General features: G+C 43.1%; 1 protein-coding gene across 5 annotated transcripts in view; it reads left to right on the top strand.

Annotated features, from left to right (window-relative positions):
• LOC132404899 (urea transporter 2-like) overlaps positions 1 to 23,340 on the top strand; it is a 46,180-nt gene extending 22,840 nt beyond the window's left edge. For 3 of the 5 annotated variants that reach the window (XM_059989486.1, XM_059989485.1, XM_059989484.1), the window contains 5 exons: positions 3,988 to 4,180; positions 7,002 to 7,149; positions 7,586 to 7,720; positions 18,001 to 18,050; positions 22,602 to 23,022. In XM_059989486.1, coding sequence (XP_059845469.1) covers positions 3,988 to 4,180; positions 7,002 to 7,149; positions 7,586 to 7,720; positions 18,001 to 18,050; positions 22,602 to 22,769 — 694 coding nt within the window. In that variant the 3' untranslated portion in view covers positions 22,770 to 23,022. Of the gene's footprint in view, positions 1 to 3,987; positions 4,181 to 7,001; positions 7,150 to 7,585; positions 7,721 to 10,332; positions 14,884 to 18,000; positions 18,051 to 22,601 lie in introns of those variants that run through there. The other 2 variants (XM_059989483.1, XR_009515700.1) reach the window with 2 other exon arrangements.
• The last annotated feature ends 452 nt before the right edge of the window (positions 23,341 to 23,792 follow it).

Genomic DNA, 23,792 nt, shown 5'->3' with positions numbered 1-23,792 from the left:
TTGAGCGCTGAATGGCACCTACGCTCAGTCTGACAGAAAAAGCAGGTTCTCCCAGTGCCACCCAATTTAATTCCACCCTCCAAGTGCTGGTGGAACGCAGCATCTATAGACAGCATCTATAGGGAGAAGCGCTGTCAACGTTTTGGGCCGAGCCCCTTGGGGCATCCCTATAGATGCCCTGCTGCATTCCACCAGCATTTTGTGTGTGTTGCTTGAATTTCCAGCATCTGCAGATTTCCTCGTATTTGCCTTAATTCGACCCTGGTTCCCATGAATATCAAACCTGTGAACGAAGTTGCAATATAGCTCTTCTAACCATATTGGATCAGGATTGTAATGCGCCTGGGACTGAATGGCATTGATAGAAATCAGCCTGAACTTTGAAGAGCAGGTTATTGGTGAATGCCATTTCATAGCAACATTCTATGAGAGGCTGCAAATATAGATTCCTCAGGGTTATCCTGGTGGCTACAACAAGTGAAGGATTGAGAAAATCATCTTTGAAGTTTCTTGCTGAGATTTAACAAATTGAATAACTTCAAGAACACCTTGAGTAGACAAGATCTGATGGAAAGAAAATTGTCTGCCCCAGTTTCATCCTGAAGCTTCTTATGTTCTGCATAGGCTATATTGATTGTGTAAATTATGTTGTACTGCAAGGGAAATTGATATTAATGATTCCATCAATAGCAATAATTGGCTTGCACAAATATCCCTTACGTGGTGACTTCCTTTATTTGAAACAACTCTAAAAAATATCAGATTGTTTCAATTCCCAAATCAAATCAGCCAAAACTTGACCTGTAAGTAATTATGGATATTTTTGATGAGCCAGGATACAAAAAGGCAACGAGTCCACAACCCAACGTTTCAAATATGGGATTGGAAACTACAGTAGATACTTGTAACATTTGCAGAACCCCAGATCAGCTGAGTAATCAATTACTCATATCATGTCTTCAAAGTTTCTGTCCCAAATTCCAATCAGAATCAGGTTTATTATCACTGGCATGTGATGTGAAATTTGTTAACTTAGCAGCAGCAGTTCAATGCAATACATAATCTAGCAGAGAGAAAAAAAAATAAAAATAATAATATTAAATAAACAAGTAAATCAATTACATATATTCAATAGACTTTAAAAAACATGCAAAATCAGAAATACTGTATATTAAGAAAAAGTGAGGTAGTGTCCAAAAATTCAATTTCCATTTTGGAATCAGATGGCAGAGGGGAAGAAGCCATTCCTGAATCACTGAGTGTGTGCCTTCAGGCTTCTGTACCTCCTACCTGATGGTAACAGTGAGAAAAGTGCAGGACCTGTGTGCTGGAGGTCCTTAATAATGGATGCTGCCTTTCTGAGACACCGCTCCCTAAAGACATCCTGGGTACTTTGTAGGCTAGTATCCAAGATGGAGCTGACTAGATTTACAACCCTCTGCCGCTTCTTTCAGTCCTGTGCAGTAGCCCCTCCATACCAGACAGTGGCGCAGCCTGTCAGAATGCTCTCCACGGTACAACTGTAGAAGTTTTTGAGTGTATTTGTTGACGTGCCAAATCTCTTCAACTCCTAATAAAGTATAGCCGCTGCCTTGCACTCTTTATAACCACATCGCTTTGCTGAGACCAGGTTAGATCCTCAGATATCTTGTCACCCAGAAACTTGAAGCTGCTCACTCTCTCCACTTCTGATCCCTATATGAGGATTGGTATGTGCTCCTTCGACTTACCCTTCCTGAAATCCACAATCAACTCTTTCATCTTACTGACATTGAGTGGTAGCTTGTTGTTGCAGCACCATTCCACTAGTTGGCATATCTCACTCCTGTACGCCCTCTCATTACTCCCTGAGATTCTACTATGATCGAATCGTCAGCAAATTTATTTGAGCTATGCCTAGCCACACAGTTATGTGTATATAGAGAGTAGAGCAGCGGGCTAAGCTGAGGAGCGTGTGAGGACGATATGTTATTACTGATCTGCACAGATTGTGGTCTTCTGGTTAGGAAGTCAAGGATCCATTTGCAGTGAGAGGTACAGAGGCCCAGGTTCTGCAACTTCTCAATCAAGATTGTGGGAATGATGGTATTAAATGCTGAGCTATGGTCGATGAACAGCATCCTAACGTAGGTGTTTGTGTTGTCTAGGTGGTCTAAAGCCGTGTGGAGAGCTATTAAGATGGTGTCTGCCATTGACCTATTGTGGCGATAGGCAAATTGCAATGGGTCCAGGTCCTTGCTGAGGCAGGAGTTCAGTCTAGTCATGACCAACCTTTCAAATCTTCTCATCACTGTCGAAGTGAGTGCTACCGGGCAATAGTCGTTAAGGCAGCCCACATTACTCTTCTTAGGCACTGGTTGTTGCCTTTTTGAATTGCCAATTGTTGCCTTTTTGAAGCAAGTGGGAACTTCCGCCCATAGCAGTGAGAGGTTGGAAATGTCCTTGAATACTCCTGCTAGTTGGTTGTCACAGGATTTCAGAGCCTTACCAGGTACGTCATCGGGAGCTTCCTCCTTCCGAAGGTTCACTCTCCTTAAAGACAGACGAACGTTGGCCTCTGAGACAGAGATCACATGATCATCAGGTGCAGCAGGAATCTTCACAGCTGTAGTTGTGCTCTTCCTTTCAAAGCATTCATAGAAGGCATCGAGTTCATCTGGTAGTGAAGTATCATTGCCATTCATGCCACTGAAAGTAATGTCTTGCAGAGTTCATCTAGAGAATTCCTGTAAGAATCACCTTGTCTCTAATTTTCCTCACCATTGTAAGTATCTCAGAAGGCTCATGTTACATGTGTTCTTTACACATTTTTCTTTGGGCCAAAACAATAGAATATGTTACTAACTTTATGTTTATAAAGTATCATCAGTGTAATGATTTGCAGCATTCATCGGGCTTGCCTATTGTAGCTAACTTGACCCTTTCAGCTTTATGATGAATGTAAATATGTATGTGTCAGGACCCATTGTCAAATGTAAACAGGTGTAAACCTGGCTAAAAGACCTTTGGTTGAATGGTTCTGTTCAATGGGTGAGGGTGAGAGTAGTAGAGCAGCGGCAAACAGGTGGAGAGAGATAATGAGTGAGTAAAAGACAGGAGAGATTTATCACCCAAGGTTGGCAAAGTCCTGATTATTGTTATCCATAGTATTTATATTTAAATACAATTTAGTTATAGAATTTCTTTGAATGCCTTCTGCCATTTTTAAAATCTATGAAGCATCTGTCCTTGGCCCGGCCCTATCCCTCGTCTGCATGCTACTACTCATCAAGTGGTAGATGTAAGCCTGTCTGCAACTTTTAAGGGAAGCTTGGATAGTAATAGATAGCTGGGATAAGGAGGGCTTTGGTCCAAGTGTGGGTCTATGCAAAGGGGCAGAGTAAAAGAGATGGGCCAAAGTGCTCTATGACTCATCCGTGCCTTCACCAGTCTCAGACTCGATTGCAGCAACAACGCTTGGCTAGGCTCCCATATTCCACCCTTCATAAACAGTACTTTATCGAAAATTCTGCTGTTCATTTCGTTATTGCACCATTCAGTGACCTAATTAGTTCTCAGTCGATCGAAACTTCAATTTTAAATTTCAATCCTTGTATTCAAATGCACCACATGACATCAATAACCTCCTCCAGTCCTCCAATGCTCTGAGATACCTACTGTCAGATCACTCCTGCCCATGGTACATCCTTATTTCCATTATTCCACTATAGATGACAAACATTCATCTGATCCCGAACTTATTTCTTGATTAGAAATTACATCCCTGAACATCTCTCATTCTATCACTTTTTGCTTTTTTAAGATGGTTCTTTCAAAAAATATTATCATTTAGCATTTTGATCCTTATATAAAAAATTTTGTTAAAAATGTTTAATTGTCATGCAGAGAGGTTGCTCAGAATTTCTGTACTTAGCCTTTAAAAAGCATGCTATTCACATCAAACATTAACAGCGTGTATTTGCACTGAAAACTATTTCTTTTTTGCAGTCCTGTGCTTTCAAGTGCCTTGACCTCCGTGATGGAAAGATGGGACCTGCCTATTTTAACTCTGCCATTTAATATTGCCATTTGGATATATTTGGCTGCAACGGGACATAACAACAATTATTTTCCCCAGGTCCTTATTCAACCCATAAACACACCAGTAAATACCACGTGGTCAGAACTCAGTATTCCAATGGTAAGCAAAATGCTACTGCAGAATTTTACGATGTTATTATCAAAACCATTAAATAAATTTAGTGAGCTGCCAGCAAATTATCACTTAAAATAATGGGTAATTATGGGTAATTCATAGAGTGATGGCTAAAACAAAAGGCAAAAAAGGGATATAAGGTATTCAAGAAAGACAGAAAAAGGAGGAAAGGATGGAGTTTTAATTAACAACATTGTTGCTACAGAGAGGTGTTCTGAAATGAGAATCTACTATATCAAGCAAGTGAGATACGACTTGCATTATTCTATAGGATGTCAACTAATGGAAAGCTTATTAAGAAGCAGAGATGCCTAAAAATTACAGAGACTTGCAGAAACAATAGTACTGTGATCATGAGGAACTTCAGTTATCCAGTTATAGTGTGGGAAAGCGATAACATATAGGGCAAAGAGGGGGCAGGAGTTTCTAAAATAGGATGAGGCTGTTTCTAGCCCAACAGGAAGCCATGAATGCCTGGCCTTGATCCTAGGAAATGAGCCAAAACAAATAGAGAAAATACCATTGGTGAACATTTTAGAAACAGCTATAAGGCTTAGAACAGTCACACACACACAAAAATTGCTGTGGACCATTCTAAGTTAAACCAGTCAAATGGAGCAGGACATCGAAGCTTGGCAGATAAAACTGCAACTAAACAATGGGAGGTCTGTTGTTAAGCTGGAGATGTCTCAACTATTGTGGAGGTATTTTCTCATGAGAGAAATAAATACTAGAGCTCCCTGGATGACTGAAAAGATGAGGGGCCAAGTAAAAAGCCTGTGAGAGACAGTAGGTTTAGAGGGGAGTTAAAAAGAAAACAAACGATGTATAAGAGAGTACCAGGAAACATTGGCAAGAAATATAATACTGAATTCTATTAGCATGCGAACCAGGAAAGAATTGTAAACTCTGGTGACCACACTTCAGGAAAGAAGCAAAAACTTTAGATGAGAAGGGGAATTACTAAACTGCCCCTTATGATAATGGACGTTAATCACCTAAATAGAGAGGAGAAGCTGGAATTTCTCTCCGAGGAACTGGGAAGATTGTGAGGCTATCAGTGACTAGAGTGATGTCCCAGGGATCAGTCTTGGGGTAATTTTTTTCATTGACTCGGAAGAAGGGAATGAGGATTTAGGGAGTATGGGAAGAGAAGGAAAGTGGTATTGAAGCTAAGATCATGTTGAACAGCAGAACAGGGATCAATTGACTAATCCTGCTAAATCAGTAAATTGGCTTATTATTGTCACATCCACCGAGGTAGTGGAAATCTTTGTTTATCACGCCATTGTGGTGAACTACATATACCTGACTGGACACGCCCCCTGCTGACTGCTCCTGTGGCTCCTCCCACAGACCCCTGTATAAAGGCGATCGAGGCCTGAGCCTGGCCTCTCAGTCTCCAGGATGTAGTATGGTGGTCAACCACTGCTTGTTCCTTCTTCCAGTCACTAAAAGCCGATATCTCGCCTTTACGTCTCAGAGCGAGTTATTGATGGTGCATCAGCCATCTATGCAGATCATTTTATTATAACAGGCCATTGAGATAGTAGAAGAGAAAGCAATAATAGAATGCAGAATAAAGTGTCGTAGTTATAGTAACAGAGAAAGAACAAGGCCTCTCGTTTCTCATGTTCTTGTGATTTGATAGAGGCATTTAAAATCATGAAAAGTAAAGTAAGTGTATACTCTAGGTATAGAAGAAAACAAGAAATTGTTCCTATTGTTGGAAAGGTCAAGAACCGAAGAACAGAGAATGAAAGCAAAGAGCAAAAGAAATGAAAGTGACAATGGGAAAACATTTTTACTGAGCAAGTAGTTAGGGGCACTATGGAGTAGTAGTGGAGGCCGATTCACTCACTGCTTCCAAAACACAGCTGATGAGCTGAAGGGAATTCTCAGAGCAATGGGAAGTGGGCAGAGGAGTAAGGCGAATGGGTTTGTTATTAGAGCCAGAATGGACTCATTGGACTGAACAGCTTCCTTCCATGTTGTAACCATAGTGTGATTATTTTGAGATAAGCATATAGAGTCCTTCAGCAGGATTAAGTATTCTCAGCAAAATTCTACAATAGATGTAAAACTAAGTAACTTGAAAACACTCACTGCTTATTTGGTATCATTTGAAAATTATCAGCTGTTGAGTTATTTTGCTTGTTATTCAAATGGACCTGATTTTTTTTCTCTCAAGTATCAAAGCGAATTTGAAGGCTGCAATTGAATCCACATCTACCATCCTTCAAACGGGGAATTCCACACGATGTCTGTGCATTATGTCAAAAGATTTTTCCACATACCACATCTGGCAATTCAATCAATCAGTTGAAATAATTTCCTTTAGTTAAAAACTCTTTCAGCAATAGTTACAGTTTCTTTATTTGTTTTGTATAGATCCTTGCTGTTAATAAACACATCCATCCATCTGCTTCTCATTCTTCATTGTGCCAAGGGAACCAATCATTCAGCTCCTTTGGTCTGTGTTAGTAGCCGATACCCCTCATCGCTAAGACCTTCCAGCTCAATCTTTTCTACATGCTGAAAAGTGCCTTCTGCTATTATTTAAGAGATGCATTATCAAGTCATAGAAACGGCAGTAAACAATGAAGGAAGGAAATAAAATGTATAGAAGGAAGTTCTGCAGTGACTTCACACTAAATTAACACAATAATGAATTAAATTGTTATGGCAAAATGAATGAAACTTAAAAACAATGACATGATTTTATCTCAACATCTCCCGTGACTTTTGCTCTTTTATACTTACGTATATAAATTAAATTATGAATTTTAATCTTTCTTTAATTCAGCTTTTGAGAGCTATTCCAGTGGGAGTTGGACAGGTCTATGGCTGCAACAGTCCTTGGACTGGTGGTATTTTGCTTTTTGCGTTGATGATCACATCTCCCATTATCTGCTTGCATGCTACAGTTGGATCCTGTCTTGGTATATTGGCAGGTAGGTTAATAATCTTTTTTTTTATCCATGAGATTCTGGAATCCAAGTTCTTGGTTTTCATAGTAAACTGGAAATATCTTCAGGAATTAAATGTAACATGTTCTCCTGGTTCAGCAAAACTTTTCACTATATCTCAGTACGTGTGACTTTAATAGATACATTACCAAGCATTTATTATAAAGTAACAGAGGCTGATTTGAACTCCATTTGCTGAAAGATAAACTACTTACTTAAGTTCCTGTTAAATACTTAAAACTTTAAAATTCTGCACTTGTAAATTAAACATTTTACCATGAAAATCAATGCGCTTTACCATATTATTTTACTGTAGTCATTATATGACTGATGTAGTTGTACATAGATAAAATGAAAATTACTTCACAAGTAGAGCTGAATAGTTACATTTTTTTGTTTTGGTATTTAATTTGTCTTTTAGGATTATCTCTGGCTTCACCATTTCATAAAATCTATGATGGATTGTGGAGTTACAACAGCGTTCTGGCTTGCATTGCAGTCGGTGGAATGTTCTATGCCCTGACATGGCAGACCCATCTTTTGGCAATACTCTGTGGTACATATTGATAGTTCATGAAAAATGTTATATAATATCTACAGTTCTAGTCTGAGGATATCATACTCTGTAATTCTATCAGCATTTAGAATAGATAAACAGAAAGATCATATTTAAACATGGTAATGTAATTTTCTGTGATCATAATCTTTTGATAAACTAATCAAATTCTTACAATGCTTTTTCAAAGAAAGACATGCAGTCTCCAGTTCTGGTCTCACCCAGCCTGCAAGGAAAAAAACCTGCACATGTGCACCCTATCCATACCCCTCATAGTATGCTACCATGGGGGTTTGACAGTAGCAAAGCCATTAGCACAATGCCTTTACCGCTTGGGGTGTTGGAGTTTGGTGTTCAACTCCAGCACCATCTGTAAGGAATTCGACTGTATGGCTTTCACCTGTGTGCTCCAGTTTCTTCCCAAAATCCAAGGGTTTTGGTGAGTATGTTAATTAGTCATTGTTAGTTGCCCTGTGATTAGGCTGTTGTTAAGTAGGTAGGTTGCTGGGAAGCATGGTTCCTTAAGCCAGAAGGGCCTGCTCTCTGCTGTATCTCTATATAACAAATAAAATAACTTTGTATACCTCTATAAGATATTCCCTTGTTCACCTGTGCTTAAAGAAATAAAATCCTCACCCCTTCAACTCTGTAACTCTGGTCCCCAGGTCTCAACAACCTATCTTGTAAATTTTCTCTGCACTCTTTCAAGGTTTTTGATATCTTTCCTGTAGGAGGGAGACTGGAACTGCACACAATATTCTGAATTTGGCCTCATTAATGATTTATACAATTTCAACATAACATGCCAACTCCTGTACTCGATACATTGACTTATGAAGGCCAATGTCCCAAAAGTTTCCTTTACAACATATATGCAATTCCACTTTCTAAGAAATATCCATCTATATTTCCAGATCCTTCTGTTCTACTACAGTGCCCACCATGTAAGTCCTACCTCAGTTCGTCCCCCCAAAGTGCAACACATCACACCTGTCTGCATTACATTCCACCTGCCATTTTTCAGCCCATTTTTCCAGCTGGTCAGATCGTGCAATTTGATTGCCTTCCTTGCTGTCCACTACACCCCCCAGTCCTGGAGTCAACTGAAAATTCTCTGATCCAGTTCACCACATTATCATCCGAGCCATTAATATAGATGACAAACAACAATGGACTCAGCACCGACCCCTGTGGCACACCACTAGTCACAAGCCTCTAGTCAGAGCAAAAAATATCTACAACCAGTCTCTGGCTTTTCCTGCTAAGGCAATGCTGAATCCAATTTACCACTGTATTCTGAATGCCAAGCAATTGAACCTTCTGGAGCAGCATCCCATGCAAAACGTTGTCAAAAGCCTTGCTAACTTGCATGTAGACAATGTCCACAGCCTTTCCCTCATCAATTTTCCTCATAACAACCATGCATAAAACTATATTGACTATCCCTAATCAGACACCGTCTATCCAAGTATTTATATATCCGTAGTCTTGACCCAAAACATCGACTCTTTGTGCATTTCCATAGATGCTGCCTGACCTGCTGAGTTCCTCCAGCATTTTTGCATTTAACTTATAGATCCTCTAGCTTAGAATACCTTTCAATGATTTACCCAGACTGATATCAGGTTCACAGGCCTATAATTTCCTAGCTTATTCTTAGAGACTTTCTTAAAAACAGAACAACATCCAGTCCTCTGGTACTTTGCCCATGGCTAAGGATATTTTAGATATCTCCACCAGGGTCCCTGCAATTTTTGCATTAGCTACCCACAAGGTCTAAAGGGACTCCCCGTCAGGCCCTGGGGATCTATTCACGTTAATTTGCCTCAAGACAGCAAGCACCTTCACTTTCATACTCCAGATATTCTTTTTCCTCTGTTCTATAGGCTCTGTGTCTAAATATTAATGGAAAAATTCATTTAATATATCCCCCATCTCTTTTGACTCCATGTGTAGTTAACCATACTGATCTTCAAGAAGACCAATTTTGTCCATTCCTATCCTTTTGAAAGGTTTCAATAGGTAGATTTAATGTCAGAGAAATGTACACAGTATACATCCTGAAATTCTTTCTCTTTGCAACCATCCAGGAAAACAAAGGAGCGCCCCAAAGAGGGAATGACAGTTGAATGCTAGAACCCAAAGCTCCCCTCAGCTCACCCTCCCATGCATAAGCAGCAGCAAAGCAACAGTCCCCCTTCCTCACCAGCAAAAAACAGCATCAGCAACCGCCTCCTCACCAAACTCTCAATCATGCAGCAAAGCACCAATAAAGACACGGACTTGCAGTACCCCAAAGTCTACTCGTTCACCCGGTATTCGACATACCACAGGCTTTCTCTCTCTCCCTAATAAGGGAAAAGGAAGTGTCTCCGTTTCACAGCCAGGGGGGAGACATAACAAACAACTCTCTGATTTACGATGTTAAAAGTCCATTGCGTCGCTTTTTCTGAGTTCTGTGCCCAAGGAGCTCGGGTCTCTGGACACACAGCCAGAGATATGCCATCTCCCACGACTCACCGATTTCCTGCAGAGGCACTGACCTCGAGTCTGCCCGCCTCCAGAGCCACGAGATCCTGAAGGTGAGCTAATCTTCTAAGCCACGTCCTTGGTATTTCGAATAATGGGCAGTCGTGAGACCTCAAGAGTGGGTCCCTGAACTGAAGTTAGCGTGTAAGTCTTCAAATGAACCCTGAAAGGGAAAAATAGAGATATTACAGATAGAAATAGAGCTGTTTCCGAAGATGCAAGCAAAGGAGTTGCCGTTAGGCGCCATTGTCTCCTAAGTCTCCTAGGCTTTTGATCTTAATATAGCTGTAGAAGCACCTCGGACTCTCTTTCACCGTGTCTGCCAGAGCAACCTCACAGCTTCTTTTAACCCTCCTGATTATGCTCATAAGTATTCTCTTGCACTTTTTATACTCAAGTGCCTCTTTGGATCCTAACTGCCTGTAACTTGATATGAAGTGGCGACCCACTTTCTGCGCAGGTGAACTGGCTCACAAAATGGTGCGTGCGTCGGCAGAGAGGCCAGCCCCAAAATGGCGCTGGGCCTTCTTCTTCACCAGCAAGGGGAGGAAGCTCGCGCGCGGGAAGAGACTTTTGTAATGCACTTCTGACGTCATTTCCACCCGGAGAGGTCGGGAACAGAACCGCGTAAAAGCCAGTGCTGCGAAGTTTGAATAAACTAGTCTGGAGTGCAACCTACAGTGTGTCATTATTTCCTGCTCTGTGTGTAGCACATCACTACATTGGAGACCCCGACAGTCCAAACGGGATTTGGACCAAAGATGACCGACTCTTCATCTGTTCACACAGTTTCGCTAAAACTGCCGACTTTCTGGACGCTGCGACCACGCGTGTGGTTTAGCCAAGCAGAAGCCCAGTTCCAGATTCGGCAGATATCCTCTGATTCCACGCGTTACTACCACGTGGTGAGCGCCCTTGACCAGGAGACGGCCGCCCAGGTTGCGGATTTCATACAGTCACCCCTGGCAGATGGCATATATGAAGCAGTCAAAGCGCTGCTCATAGGGACCTTTGGCCTCTCACGGCGTGAGCGAGGTGCCCGCTTGCTGCAACTGAATGGTTTGGGAGACAGGCCGCCGTCAGCATTGATGAATGAGATGCTGGCCCTGGCTGACGGACACAAGCCCTGCCTCATGTTTGAGCAGGCGTTCCTAGAGCAACTGCCCGAGGACATACATCTGCTGCTGGCCAACGCAGATTTCAACGACCCCCGGAAGGTGGCGGCCCGGGCAGACGTGCTGTGGAAAGCCAAGAGGGAGAGCGTGGTGTCCCATCGGTCAGATTACCAGGCCACGTGCCCAACAGCGGACCAGACCAGGCCCAGCAGGGGGGCGCACACAACACAGAGGCAGGAGTGAGGAGGTCAGTGAACAGTGGTGTTTCTACCACCAGCGGTGGGGCACAAAAGCCCGCCTTTGTCGCCCGCCCTGCAAGGGCCAGGGCCAGCTGCCGCTATGACTATGGCGGCTGGCCACCAGGACAGCCTCTTGTGCGTCTGGGACAAACAGTCAGGACGCCACTTCTTGGTCGACACCGGAGCAGAGATCAGCTTCTTGCCCCCGATGGGGTATGACACCCACAACAGGAAGCCAGGACCCACCCTGAGGGCCATAAACGGCAGCACGATACGGACCTACGGCACCCGCAGAGTGCAACTGCAGTTCGGAGCTAGCCGGTTCACGTGGGGCTTCACACTGGCTGCCGTGGCCCAACCACTCCTGGGGGCGGACTTCTTGCGAGCTCACAGCCTGCTGGTCGACTTGCAAGGGAAAAGACTGGTACATGCCGAGACTTTCCAGACGTTCTCCCTGGGTGAAGCCAAGTTGCCGGTCCCACACCTGGCCCCATCACGCTGTCTGACAACGAACTCACCAGAATCCTGGCGGATTTTCCATCAGTTCTGGCACCACAGTTCACAGCAGCCATGCCCAGACACGGGGTACAGCACCACATACCGACCCAGGGACCACCCCTCCATGCCCACGCACGGTCTCCCCCCGGAAAAGCTCCGCCTGGCGAAGGAGGAGTTCAAGAGGATGGAGGAATTGTGGATCATATGGAGGTCCAACAGCCCATGGGCCTCCCCCCTGCACATAGTGCCCAAAGCAGCTGGGGGTTGGAGACCATGCGGCGACTACCGCAAACTGAACAAGGCTACAACTCCAGACCGCTACCGCGTGCCGCACATACAGGACTTTGCAGCAAACCTGCACGGGGCAAGAATATTTTCCAAAGTAGACCTCATCCGGGGATACCATCAAATCCCGGTACACCCTGAAGACATCCCCAAAACAGCACTCATCACCCCGTTCAGCCTGTTCAAGTTCCTCCAAATGCCATTCGGCTTGAAGAATGCTGTACAGACGTTCCAGCGGCTAATGGATGCGGTAGGACGTGACTTGGACTTTGTGTTCATCTATTTGGACGACATCCTCATAGCCAGAAGTAGTTGTCAGGAACATCTGTCACACCTCTGCCAGCTCTACTCCCGCCTGAGTGATTTCGGCCTCACGATCAACCCGGCCAAATGCCAGTTCAGTCTCGACACCATCGACTTCATGGGCCACATTATTACCAAAGACGTGGTTGCCCGCCAACGTAGACGCGATCCGCCACTTTACCCGGCCCAACACAGTCAAAAGCCTGCAGGTGTTTGTTGGTATGGTGAACTTCTACCACCGTTTCCTCCCCTCAGCAGCCTGTATCATGTGCCCTTTGTACACCCTGATGTTGGGTAAAGGCAAGGATATTACTTGGGACGAGGAGGCTGCGGCCGCTTTCTTTAAAGCCAAGGAAACCTTGGAAGATGTCGTGATGCTGGTGCACCCCAGAACGGACGTTCCAACCGCACTCACGGTGGACGCATCCAACACAGCAGTCGGTGGGGTGCTGGAGCAACTCATCAAGGGGCGCTGGCAACCCCTGGCATTCTTCAGCAAGCACCTACGACCACCCGAACTCAAGTACAGTGCCTTCGACCGGGAGCTGTTGGCACTGTATTTGGCAATCCGGCATTTCAGGTTCTTCTTAGAAGGCAGGCCGTTCACTGCGTTCATGGACCGCAAACCGTAGACCTTCACGTTCACGAAGGTGCTCGATCCCTGGTCGGCCCGACAGCTGCGACATCTGTCCTACCTACATCTCCAAGTACACGACGGACATCCAGCATGTCTCGGGAAAGGACAACGTCATGGTGGACACACTCTCCAGACCAGCTGTCCAGGATCTGTCCCTGGGGGTGGACTATGCAGCACTGGCGGAGGCACAGCAGGCAGATGACGAGATGCCCAGCTACAGGACCGCAGTCTCGGGTTTGCAGCTGCAGGACTTCCTCATAGGCCCAGGTGAGAGGGCCCTCCTGTGCGACGTGGCTACTGGCCAACCTCGCCCCATCATCCCGGCAGCCTGGCGGCGGCGAATTTTCAACTCCATACACAGTTTGGCACACCCATCTATCAGGACAACTGTCTGGATGGTTTCCAGCAAGTTCATGTGGCACAGACTTTGCAAGCAGGTCAGTGAATGGGCCAGAACGTGCACGCAGTGCCAAACAGCCAAGGTGCAGCGGCACACTAAAGCCCCGCCGCAGCAGTTCGAACCCACCCACCGGAGGTTCGACCACATTCATGTGGATATCGTGGGCCTCCTACCAGTGTCCCGAGGAGCGCGGTACCTCCTAACGGTGGTAGACCGGTTCACGAGGTGTCCAGAGGCGGTCCCGCTCACTGACACATCTGCCGATTCCTGCACCCGAGTACTGATTGCAACCTGGGTAGCACGCTTTGGGGTACTGGCCCACATTACCTCCAACAGAGGCGCCCAGTTCACCTCCAGCCTGTGGTCGGCTGTGACCAGCCTGTTGGGAACACAGCTACACCACACAACTGCCTACCACCCACAGTCGAACTGACTAGTGGAACGCTTCAACCGTCACTTGAAGTCGGCTCTCATGGCCCGCCTGAGAGGACCTAACTGGGTGGATGAGCTTCCCTGGGTCCTGCTTGGAATTCGCACAGCGCCCAAAGAGGATCTGCACACCTCATCAGCCGAGTTGGTGTACGGCGCACCACTGGCCATCCCAGGAGAGTTCATACCAGCCCCAAGGGGGCAAGAGGAAGAACCCGCAGCAGTCCTGGACAGGCTATGCGAAAGGCTCGGCAACCTGGCCCCTGTACAACTTCACAGCATGGACAGATTCCAACCTGCGTACCCAAAGACATGTAGAACTGTAAGTTTGTACTTGTACGAAGGGGCGGACACTGGGCACCGTTACAGCGGCCGTACGAGGGGTCATTCAAGGTGATCAGAAACAATGGGTCCACGTACGTTCTGAACATTGAGGGGAAAGAGGAGGTTTTCATGGTGGACCGACTCAAATTGGCCCATGTGGACTTTGCGCAGCCGGTCAAGGTTCAGGCACCGCGGCGCAGAGGCAGACCACCCAAACAGAGACTGATCCAGACTGTGGACATTGGGTGGTGTATCGTCAATTCTGGGGGAGGGGGTTATGTGCCGACCCACTTTCTACGCAGGCAAACCGGCTCACAAAATGGCGCATGTGTCAGCAGAGAGGCCATCTCCAAAATGGCGCTGGGCCGCCGCCTTCACCAGCAAGGGGAGAAAGGCCACGCGTGGTAAGAGACTTTTGTAATGCACCTCTGATGCCATTTCCGCCCAGAGAGGGCAGGAACGGAACTGCGTAAAAGCCAGTGCTGAGAAGTTTGAATAAACTAGTCTGTAGTGCAACTTACAGACGGTGCGTCGTTATTTCTAGCTCTGTGTGTAGCAGATCGCTACACCTTTTTTTTCTTTACCAGCATCTCAATAAACCCTCAATAACAAGATTCCCTAAACCTGTTAGCCCTGCCTTCTATTGTAATATGCTTCTCAATATCTCACTTTTGAAGGCCTCTCACTTGTGAAGCATCTCTTTGCTGGGTAACGGCCTATCTAACCAACCCTCGTCTGCCAGATTCCTTCAGCTTGGATACCCCTGGCCTGAAAGGTCTAAATAGTCATTATTAAACCTGGAAAGGAACTTAAAAATGAGATTTCTATTCTCAAACCATGAATGAAAAAGCCAGAAATACCCCTCTTTGAAACAGATTGGCTGCCTGTCCCTTATACTGTCTCTAATTAAATAGTTCAGAGGTGGGTTAAGATAAGAGAGATGTTCTTTTCAGTTTTTACTTTTCACTTTTCAAAATTTCCATGAATGAATTGCTGGCTTTGAAGTTACTGACGACATTTAAAACATTGTTTCATAAGAGTTGCAATATAAAAAAGCCTTGAGCAGTTTATAGAACTATTTGGTAAAGAGAACAACTTATCTCCCAGCTAATTTCATGTTGCTAATCAACAATGTAATGGACCTAAAGAATGATACTATACAAAAGAAAGTGTTTTACCAAGTGAATGAGATCAAAAACACTTTGACACTTTATCTTTGTCATAAAATGTTTAAATAATTGAACTTCGTAAGTACCAGTGAGAATAGAATCATTAAATGTTCTTCACAATCCTCCCCCCCCACCTTTGTTCACTTGCCATATAGCATAAAAGGAGATCAAACAGCCTTTCAATTCTGTGCCAGCTCTCAGAGTCATTCCAGTCCCTCATTTTTCCCATGGTATTCTTTCTGACATGGCCATTCCCCAAATCAGCCTTCTCCAATAAGGGGAAATTACAATAGCCAATTAATGTAAAAAAACAGCGTGTATTTGGGAAGTGGAAGTAAACCAAGTGGCCCAGAAGAAACAAAAGTCATAAATAAAATATGCAAACTCAACTTAAGCCGCTCCAGAGATCAGATCAAATCGCTGCTCTGTGAAGTTTACTCATCTCTGCACTGAACTGTGGCTGTAGCCTGCAATTATCACAGTGAGAACCCACCTTTGTGAACTTCAGTTCTGAAAGCTATTTGCTTACTTTTATTTTTTGCACTTTTTTTTTCTCTTTTTTTTCTCTGCACCTTTGGTGTTTGACCAGTCATCTTTGGTTTCAATGGGTTCTGTTGGGTTTCTTTGTTTTGTGGCGGCCCGTAAGGAGACAAGTCTCACGATTGTATGAAATATACATACCTTGATAATAAATGTGCTTTTTGAGTTTGTGAGAGAGATGAGACCACTCAATTCCATGTAGTGCCTCTGTCCCTCTCACACTGTACTTTCAATATACTGGCTACATAAGATGTTGTTTCAAAGTAAATGATATTAGGTGCCACTGCTTTTAAATTGTCAACTATTTGCCTGCTGTCCAGTCTTGGTAGAGTAGAGGTTTTGTCTTATTAGATGTAGAAAAAAATCAAAACAACCATCTTTCCATCACAAACTCCATTGGTCACTAACATCTTCCCCCTCCGTCCAGCTGAACCGGAACCATTCTGTTCATGACTTCTCCATGAGCTTTTGACCACACAGCTAAGCCAATGCTAAGATTGCCTCTTTAATATCACTTGACATACAGAAGCCCCTACCACAAGCCAGCTAAAGGTTAATTTACAGGTTGAGTCAATGGTGAGGAAGTCAAATGCAATGTTTGCATTCATTTCAAGAGGACTAGAATATAAAAGCAAGGATGTAATGTTGAAACTTTATGCAGAACTGGTGAGGCCTCTGTTGGAGTATTGTGAGTAGGGCTGGGCCCCTTATCTTCGAAACTGGAGAGGGTTCAAAGGAGGTTCACAAAATAATTCCAGGCTTTATGTCTTGTCATATGAAGAGCATTTGATGGCTCTAGGCCTGTATTCACTGGAATTCAGAAGAATGAGGGATGACCTCATTGAAATCAATCGAATGGTGAAAGGCCTTGATAGAGCAGATCTGGAGAGGATGTTTCCTGTGGTGGGAAGGTCTACAACTAGAGGACACAGCCTCAGAATAGAGGGACATCATTTTAGAACAGAGATGAGGAGGAATTTCTTTAGCCAGACAGTGGTGAATCCATGGAACTCTTTGCCACAGGCAGCTGCAGAGGACAAGTCTTCACGTATACTTAAGACTGACGCTGATAGATTGATTGGTCAGGGCATGAAGGGACATGGGGAGAAGACAGGAGATTGGGGCTGAGAGGAAAATTGGATCAGCCATGATGACATGGTGAGCAAACTTGGCAACCAAATGGCCTAATTCTGCTCCTATTTCTTATGGTCTTATTGTCTTTCACTGAAACTCTCATCAATGCTCTTTATTATTTAAATCAATTCCAGGCCAGTCTTTCCTCCAGCCCTACAATCTTCCAGGTTTTCTGTAACGCTGACCTCTCAGTCATTGCCAAATTCAGTTGGCAGCTGTAACTTCATCTTCCTTGTTCCCAAATTGTGAAAATCCTTCATGAACCTCCCTGCCTCTCTACCCTACTGTTCTTCTTTATGATGTCTCTGAGAACCAATCATTTAATCTACCCTATTGGGCCAGAACACAAATACAACATAGAGAGGGTTAATGCAAACAGGCATCACTTAATGAATGCATCACTTTTATTGTTTTTATATCTTTTTTCTTTAAATTACTTATTTTCTTCACATCACTTTCAAATGTTTCTAAAAACAATTTTAAAAAGGCCTTTAAATGCATCATCCAGATTTGGTTTACTATCACATCTGGAAGAGGCCTTATGATATTCTAGTTAGATCAACTGCTGTGAAAATAGAAGTTGTATTATAGCAATGCATTGATATACTATGAAAAATATCTATTTGCAAAATTAACTGTGATGTTTAATATTTACAAGATAATCTTTTCCTCCAACAGCAATTTTTTCTGCATATTTTGGAGAAGCACTGATGAATATCATGTCTCTGGTAAGGTGCTATCATTAAAATTTATGTGGATTTTCTGGTGTAGTCTGTTTTGTCATGTGCTTTTGTGATATCATTCTGGAGGAACGTTGTCTCATTTTTTAACTGCATTGCAGTTGTGGTTTCTAAATGGCAATAAACCGAAATTCAATTCAACATCGAGAAGTTAATATTAAAATAGTGACAAGTCATAAACACAATAAATTCTGCAGATGCTGGAAACCTGGAGTAATGCAGGAGGAGCTCAGCAGGTCAGGCAACATCTATGGAAAGGAATGAACGGTTGATGTTTCGGGCCAGGATCCTTCTTCAGGACTGGGAGGGAAGGGGGAAGACTCCAGAATAAAAAGGTCGGGGGAGAGGAAGGAGGAAGATGATAGAAGAAGCCAGGTGGGTAGGAAAGGTTAAGGGCTGAAGGGGCAGGAATCTGATAGGACAGGAGAGTGGACCATGGGAGAAAGAGAAGGAGGAGGAGATCCTGGGGGAGGTGATACTCAGGTGAGGAGAGGAAAGAAAGCAGAGTGGGTAATAAGAGGAGGATAAAATCTTTTTGGAAGGAGAAGTCGACATTCACACCATCAGGTTGGAGGCTACCCAGACATAGAAACATAGAAAATAGGTGCAGGAGTAGGCCATTCGGCCCTTCAAGCCTGCACTGCCATTCAGCATGATCATGGCTGATCATCCAACTCAGAACCCTGTACCTGCTTTCTCTCCATACCCCCTGATCCCTTTAGCCACAAGGGCCATATCTGACTTCCTCTTAGATATAGCCAATGAACCGGCCTCAACTGTTTCCTGTGGCAGAGAATTCCACAGATTCACCACTCTCTGTGTGAAGAAGTTTTTCCTCATCTCGGTCCTAAAAGGCTTCCCCTTTATCCTTAAACTGTGACCCCTCGTTCTGGACTTCCCCAACATCGGAAACAATCTTCCTGCATCTAGCCTGTCCAATCCCTTTAGAATTTTATATGTTTCAATAAGATCCCCCCTCAGTCTTTTAAATTCCAGTGAGTATAAGCCTAGTCGATCCAGTCTTTCTTCATATGAAAGTCCTGCCATCCCAGGAATCAATCTGGTGAACCTTCTCTGTACTCCCTCTATGGCAAGAATGTCTTTCCTCAGATTAGGGGACCAAAACTGCACACAATTCTCTATGTGTGGTTTCACCAAGACGGAATACAAGATGTTGCTTCTCCACCCAAAGGATGGCCTCATCTTGGCACAAGAGGAGGCCATAGATCATCATGTCTAAACAGGAATGGGAATTGGAATTAAAATGTTTATCCATCAGGAAGTTCTGTTTTTGGCAGATGAAGCATAAGTGTTCGACAAAACGGACCCCAATTTAAAGTTCATCCATGTTTGTACTCTTCAAGTGTGTATTTCCTTTCTACATCATAGCTTTTACTTCCAGATCAATTTCTTACAGTTATCTTGCTCACCAAAATAATTTGACTTTCAACAATTCTTGAAATGACTAGATAGGGAAAAATTTAGGGCTTATAATTGTATACCTAGTTTTATAAAAGTTTTCTCATTCTTATACAGTCTGTCCCTCCTCAATTTATGAACAAGGCAGCTAGCCAGAGACCAATTGTATTTGTTCTGTTTCAAAATTAATTCCTCATACCACCACTGTTTTATCATTTCCTGTCAGAGTCATCCTATGTACAGACTCTTAATGGACATGCAATCAGTCTATGTATATAAGCTATCTCTTGTATTTATATTTATTGTGTTTTTTAATTATCTTATTTTTTTGTGCTGCATTGGATCTGAAGTAGAAATTACTTCATTCTCACTTATGCTTGGGTACTGGAAACAACATTAAAAAATTTTGAAATTTGATTCTTGAATCTTGAAAATGAGCCAGTTTGCCTAAGAACAGCTTTGAGTCCAATCTTCAGACCATAGCCATAAATTAAAAGTTTACACACAAGAAATCTTACATGCAATGGTGACATTATGCAAAACACCCAGATGTTTTAAAAGAGCATCACTTTCTTTGAGAAAAGATATAAGTACACTAAGCATAGAGCATTTAATAGCTTCCAGCTTCCAAAAAGCATGCTAAGTGGCGGAGAGTTACATTATAGTAAATTCTGCCATTATGATAGGGTGCTGAACAAAGGTTTGTTTGAGATCATTGAACATAGAACAGTACAGCATAGTCTAGGCCATTCAGTGTGCAATGTTGAGCTTACCTTTTAACCTATACCCAAGATAAATCTCATGCTGAAAAAGGATCTAGTGCTTTCCTGGTGTGTGTGATGAATAAACTCTTCTCGGGCTCCCAGCAGGGTACAGGCTTCTACTTTAACTGACCTTTCGATGACAAGCTCTGCCATCTTCAACAGGGATTATGCCTGGGCATATCTAGTCCTGTGGTATTTATAACCTTATTGTTCCTCCCTCCTGATTGTCAATCCTCATCCAGTCAGGTTTCTGCAGTCCCACCTTGTTTATAATCGAAATCCAGTTCTTACTTAGAGCGAGACCCTTCATCTTTGTTAAAATACTTTTCTTCTAGTCTTATTTGAATGGCTTCCTTCACAGGGCAGTGCCAAAAGCCAGTAGTATGGAACAGTAGTTTTGTGCCACCAAAGTCAATCCTTTGGTGAATGCGGATGCATTGTTCTGCTATTGCCAAGTTCTCTCCCAAATGGATACACCTCCTGTTCTCCTTCACATTCACAGGGAGACCTGTAAACGCCAGCTGTCCTCAGCCCCAGGTCACCTTTGACCCGCATAAGCTGTGGTTGAGCTTCCTTACGGTAGAGCAGTTCTTTATACTTTGATTAACCATGCAAAATTTTTTTCAGACCTGGAGAGTGTCCACATGGAAATAAGACAATCACAGACAACATTCCTACAGAATGTTGGAATGGTGAAGGAAATCAATCAGGCCCTTAAAAGGGCTGACAGAAAAGTCAGGGAGCCTCATGACAAGGAGGAACCCATTGCCATCACCTGTCTTCCCTATATTTCCCAGTTTCTGGAAGGGTTGCCAGGATCCTGAAGAAATACCAGGTTAATACCATCCCATAAAGAAGCTCAAATCACAGCTTATGCGGGTCAAAGATGACCTGGAACTCAGGACACCGGGCATCTACAGGATTCCCTGTGAATGGGGAACGTTGTATATTGGCCAGACGGGATGCACGGTGGAAACCCGCATCAAGTGGCACAGGGGCTATATCGATGTGGGTTACCCGGAGAAATCAGCAATAGCAGAACACTGCATTCGCGATGCCCATAGGATTGACTTCGAAAGCACACAAATGCTGTGCCACGCCATTGACTTTTGGGACAACCTGGTGAAAGAGGCCATTGAAATAAAACTAGAGGAAAAGAATTTGAACAAAAAAAGCAAGTCTCATTCTAAGTAAGAACTGGAATTTGATTGTAAATAAGGTGGGAGTGCAGAAACCTGACTGGATGAAGACTAACCAATCAGGAGGGACAGATGATGGGGGCATAAATACCACCAGACTAAAGATGCCCAGGCATCATCGCTGATGAAGGTGGCAGAGTTTATCATCAAAACATCTGTTAAAGTCAATACTTGGACCCGGATGGAAGCCCAACATGAGTTAACAAATCTAATGCTTCCCTCATGCAGAGCCTTCCATTATTTCCATGTACCTATCTAAAAGTCTCTTAAATGTCTCTAATATATCTGCATCTACCACCACCCCAAGTGGTATATTCCATGCATTTGCCACTCTCTGTGCATAAAAGGCCTATATCTGACATTCTCCCCATACTTCCCTCCAATCACCTTAAAATTATGCCCTCTCATATTAACCATTGCCACGCTGGAAAAATTTCATGTGACATTTTTTCAAAGAAGCATATCTGGGAATCAGCCTTGTTGACAGGCAAGATTCTCTTCTCATCTGGTCAGTCCCATTTGCCAATGTTTGGCTCATTTCCCTCTAAATCAGGGATCCATGGACCCCCTTGGTATTGGTTGATAGCATAAAGAAGTCCCCTGCTCCAACCTTTCCCATCCATGTAACTGTCAAAGATCCTTTTATTTGACTCATTTCTATTCCTTCAGTTTGTGCATTGGAATCAGAATTAGGTTTAATTTCACTGGCATATGTCATGAAATGTGTTGTTATGCAGCAGCAGTACATCGCAATACAGAATAAAAAATAACACAGTAGGGAGTATGTATATAGACTTATATTTTTTCAGAATTATGTTAAGTTTAAAGATTAATAGTGCAAAAAGCGAGGAAAAAAGGTAATGATGTAGTGTTCGCGGGTTCCATGTCCATTTAGAAATCTGATGGCAGAGAGGAAGAAGCGGTTTCTGAATTGTTGAGTGTGCCCCTTCAGGCCCCTGTTCCTCCTCCCTGATGGTAGCAATGAGAAGAGGGTATTGTCCTTAATGCTGGAAACCTCTGTTTTGAGGCATCACTCCTTGAAGATGTCCTGGCTGCTGGAGAGGCTTGAGCCCATAATGGGGCTGACTGAATCTACAATGCATATGTTTGGTCTGCAACCAATTGTTACTTCACAGCTGTGTTGTGTCATTTTACAGGTTGGACTACCTGGATGCACTTGGCCATTCTGCCTTTCCACGACCCTTTTCCTTTTGATGACCAGTAACAACAAAGCGATTTACAAATTGCCACTCATTAGAGTCAGCAGCCCTGAGGAGAACAGAAAATATTACAAGGAAATGCATGGCCATGAACAACATAAATGAATTTTTAAATCCTCAGTGGATTTTCTATGTTTTGCGCCTGTGCATATAATATTATTTACCTTAATTTCCAGTGGTATTTGACATTTAAATAATAGCAAAAGTTAAAAGCCTTTTTTATTTTGAGTGTCAAAAATTCAGTGGAAGTATCATAATTTTGGAGTTACTTTTCAAGTTAATTGTCTACTTTATATCAAAGATATTAAATTTGAAATAATAAAAAGCAACTTTATCAGAAAACACATCTTTATATGAAGAAATATTTACTATTCTGCCAACATGGATGTCATTGGATCTGAAAATGGAGCATATGGTTTGAATTGATTTCAGTGATACATGAATGCTTTGATGGGGTTGGATTGAGCTCATGGATTAACACGCTATGTGGTTAACCAGCCTTCCTCATCTCTGCTGCTTTTGAGGTTTATATTCAAGAATACATGGTACTTGGCATGGTACAATCAGTAAATAACTAAATTAATATGGCAAAAAAGAAATTGAGATGTCAGTTCAAAGAAACTTACCATTTGTGTTTTGAATTTTCACTGCAGTTGGTGGAGAATGGATGCCAATTTTAAAAGTAGAAGGAAGTGGAATAGAAAGAAGGAGACAGTTCTGTCATTAAGTCTTATATCCTCCCATTATAGAAGCAGTAAATATCACAACCCAACGAAAATAAAGTTCATTTAATATCTTGATATCTAAAAAGATTCGGAATGTAACCTATATAAATTTCACAAACACAAACACATTGACATTCTCTGCATTTTTTTTCAGTAAGTATTCTAAAACAAACATAAATAAGTATCACAGCACATCCCTAATGAAGATGGCAGAGTTTGTCATCGAAACTCGATTATAATCGATATCTGCATCTGCACCAGTTTGTTTGTCTCATACACTGGGAAAGCACTATATCCTTTTACCACAGCACATCTCTGTAAATTTAAAAACAGAACCTCATTAAAATCACACTGTAACAGGTACAAGTAACTTTGCAAATACCCTGCAATATTATGATAACAC

The sequence above is a fragment of the Hypanus sabinus genome, chromosome 14 (assembly GCF_030144855.1).
Source record: "Hypanus sabinus isolate sHypSab1 chromosome 14, sHypSab1.hap1, whole genome shotgun sequence".
NCBI classification, from domain to species: Eukaryota; Metazoa; Chordata; class Chondrichthyes; order Myliobatiformes; family Dasyatidae; genus Hypanus; species Hypanus sabinus.
The sequence above is the reverse complement of the archived record's forward strand: the minus strand, read 5'-3'. Positions and strand labels throughout refer to the sequence as shown.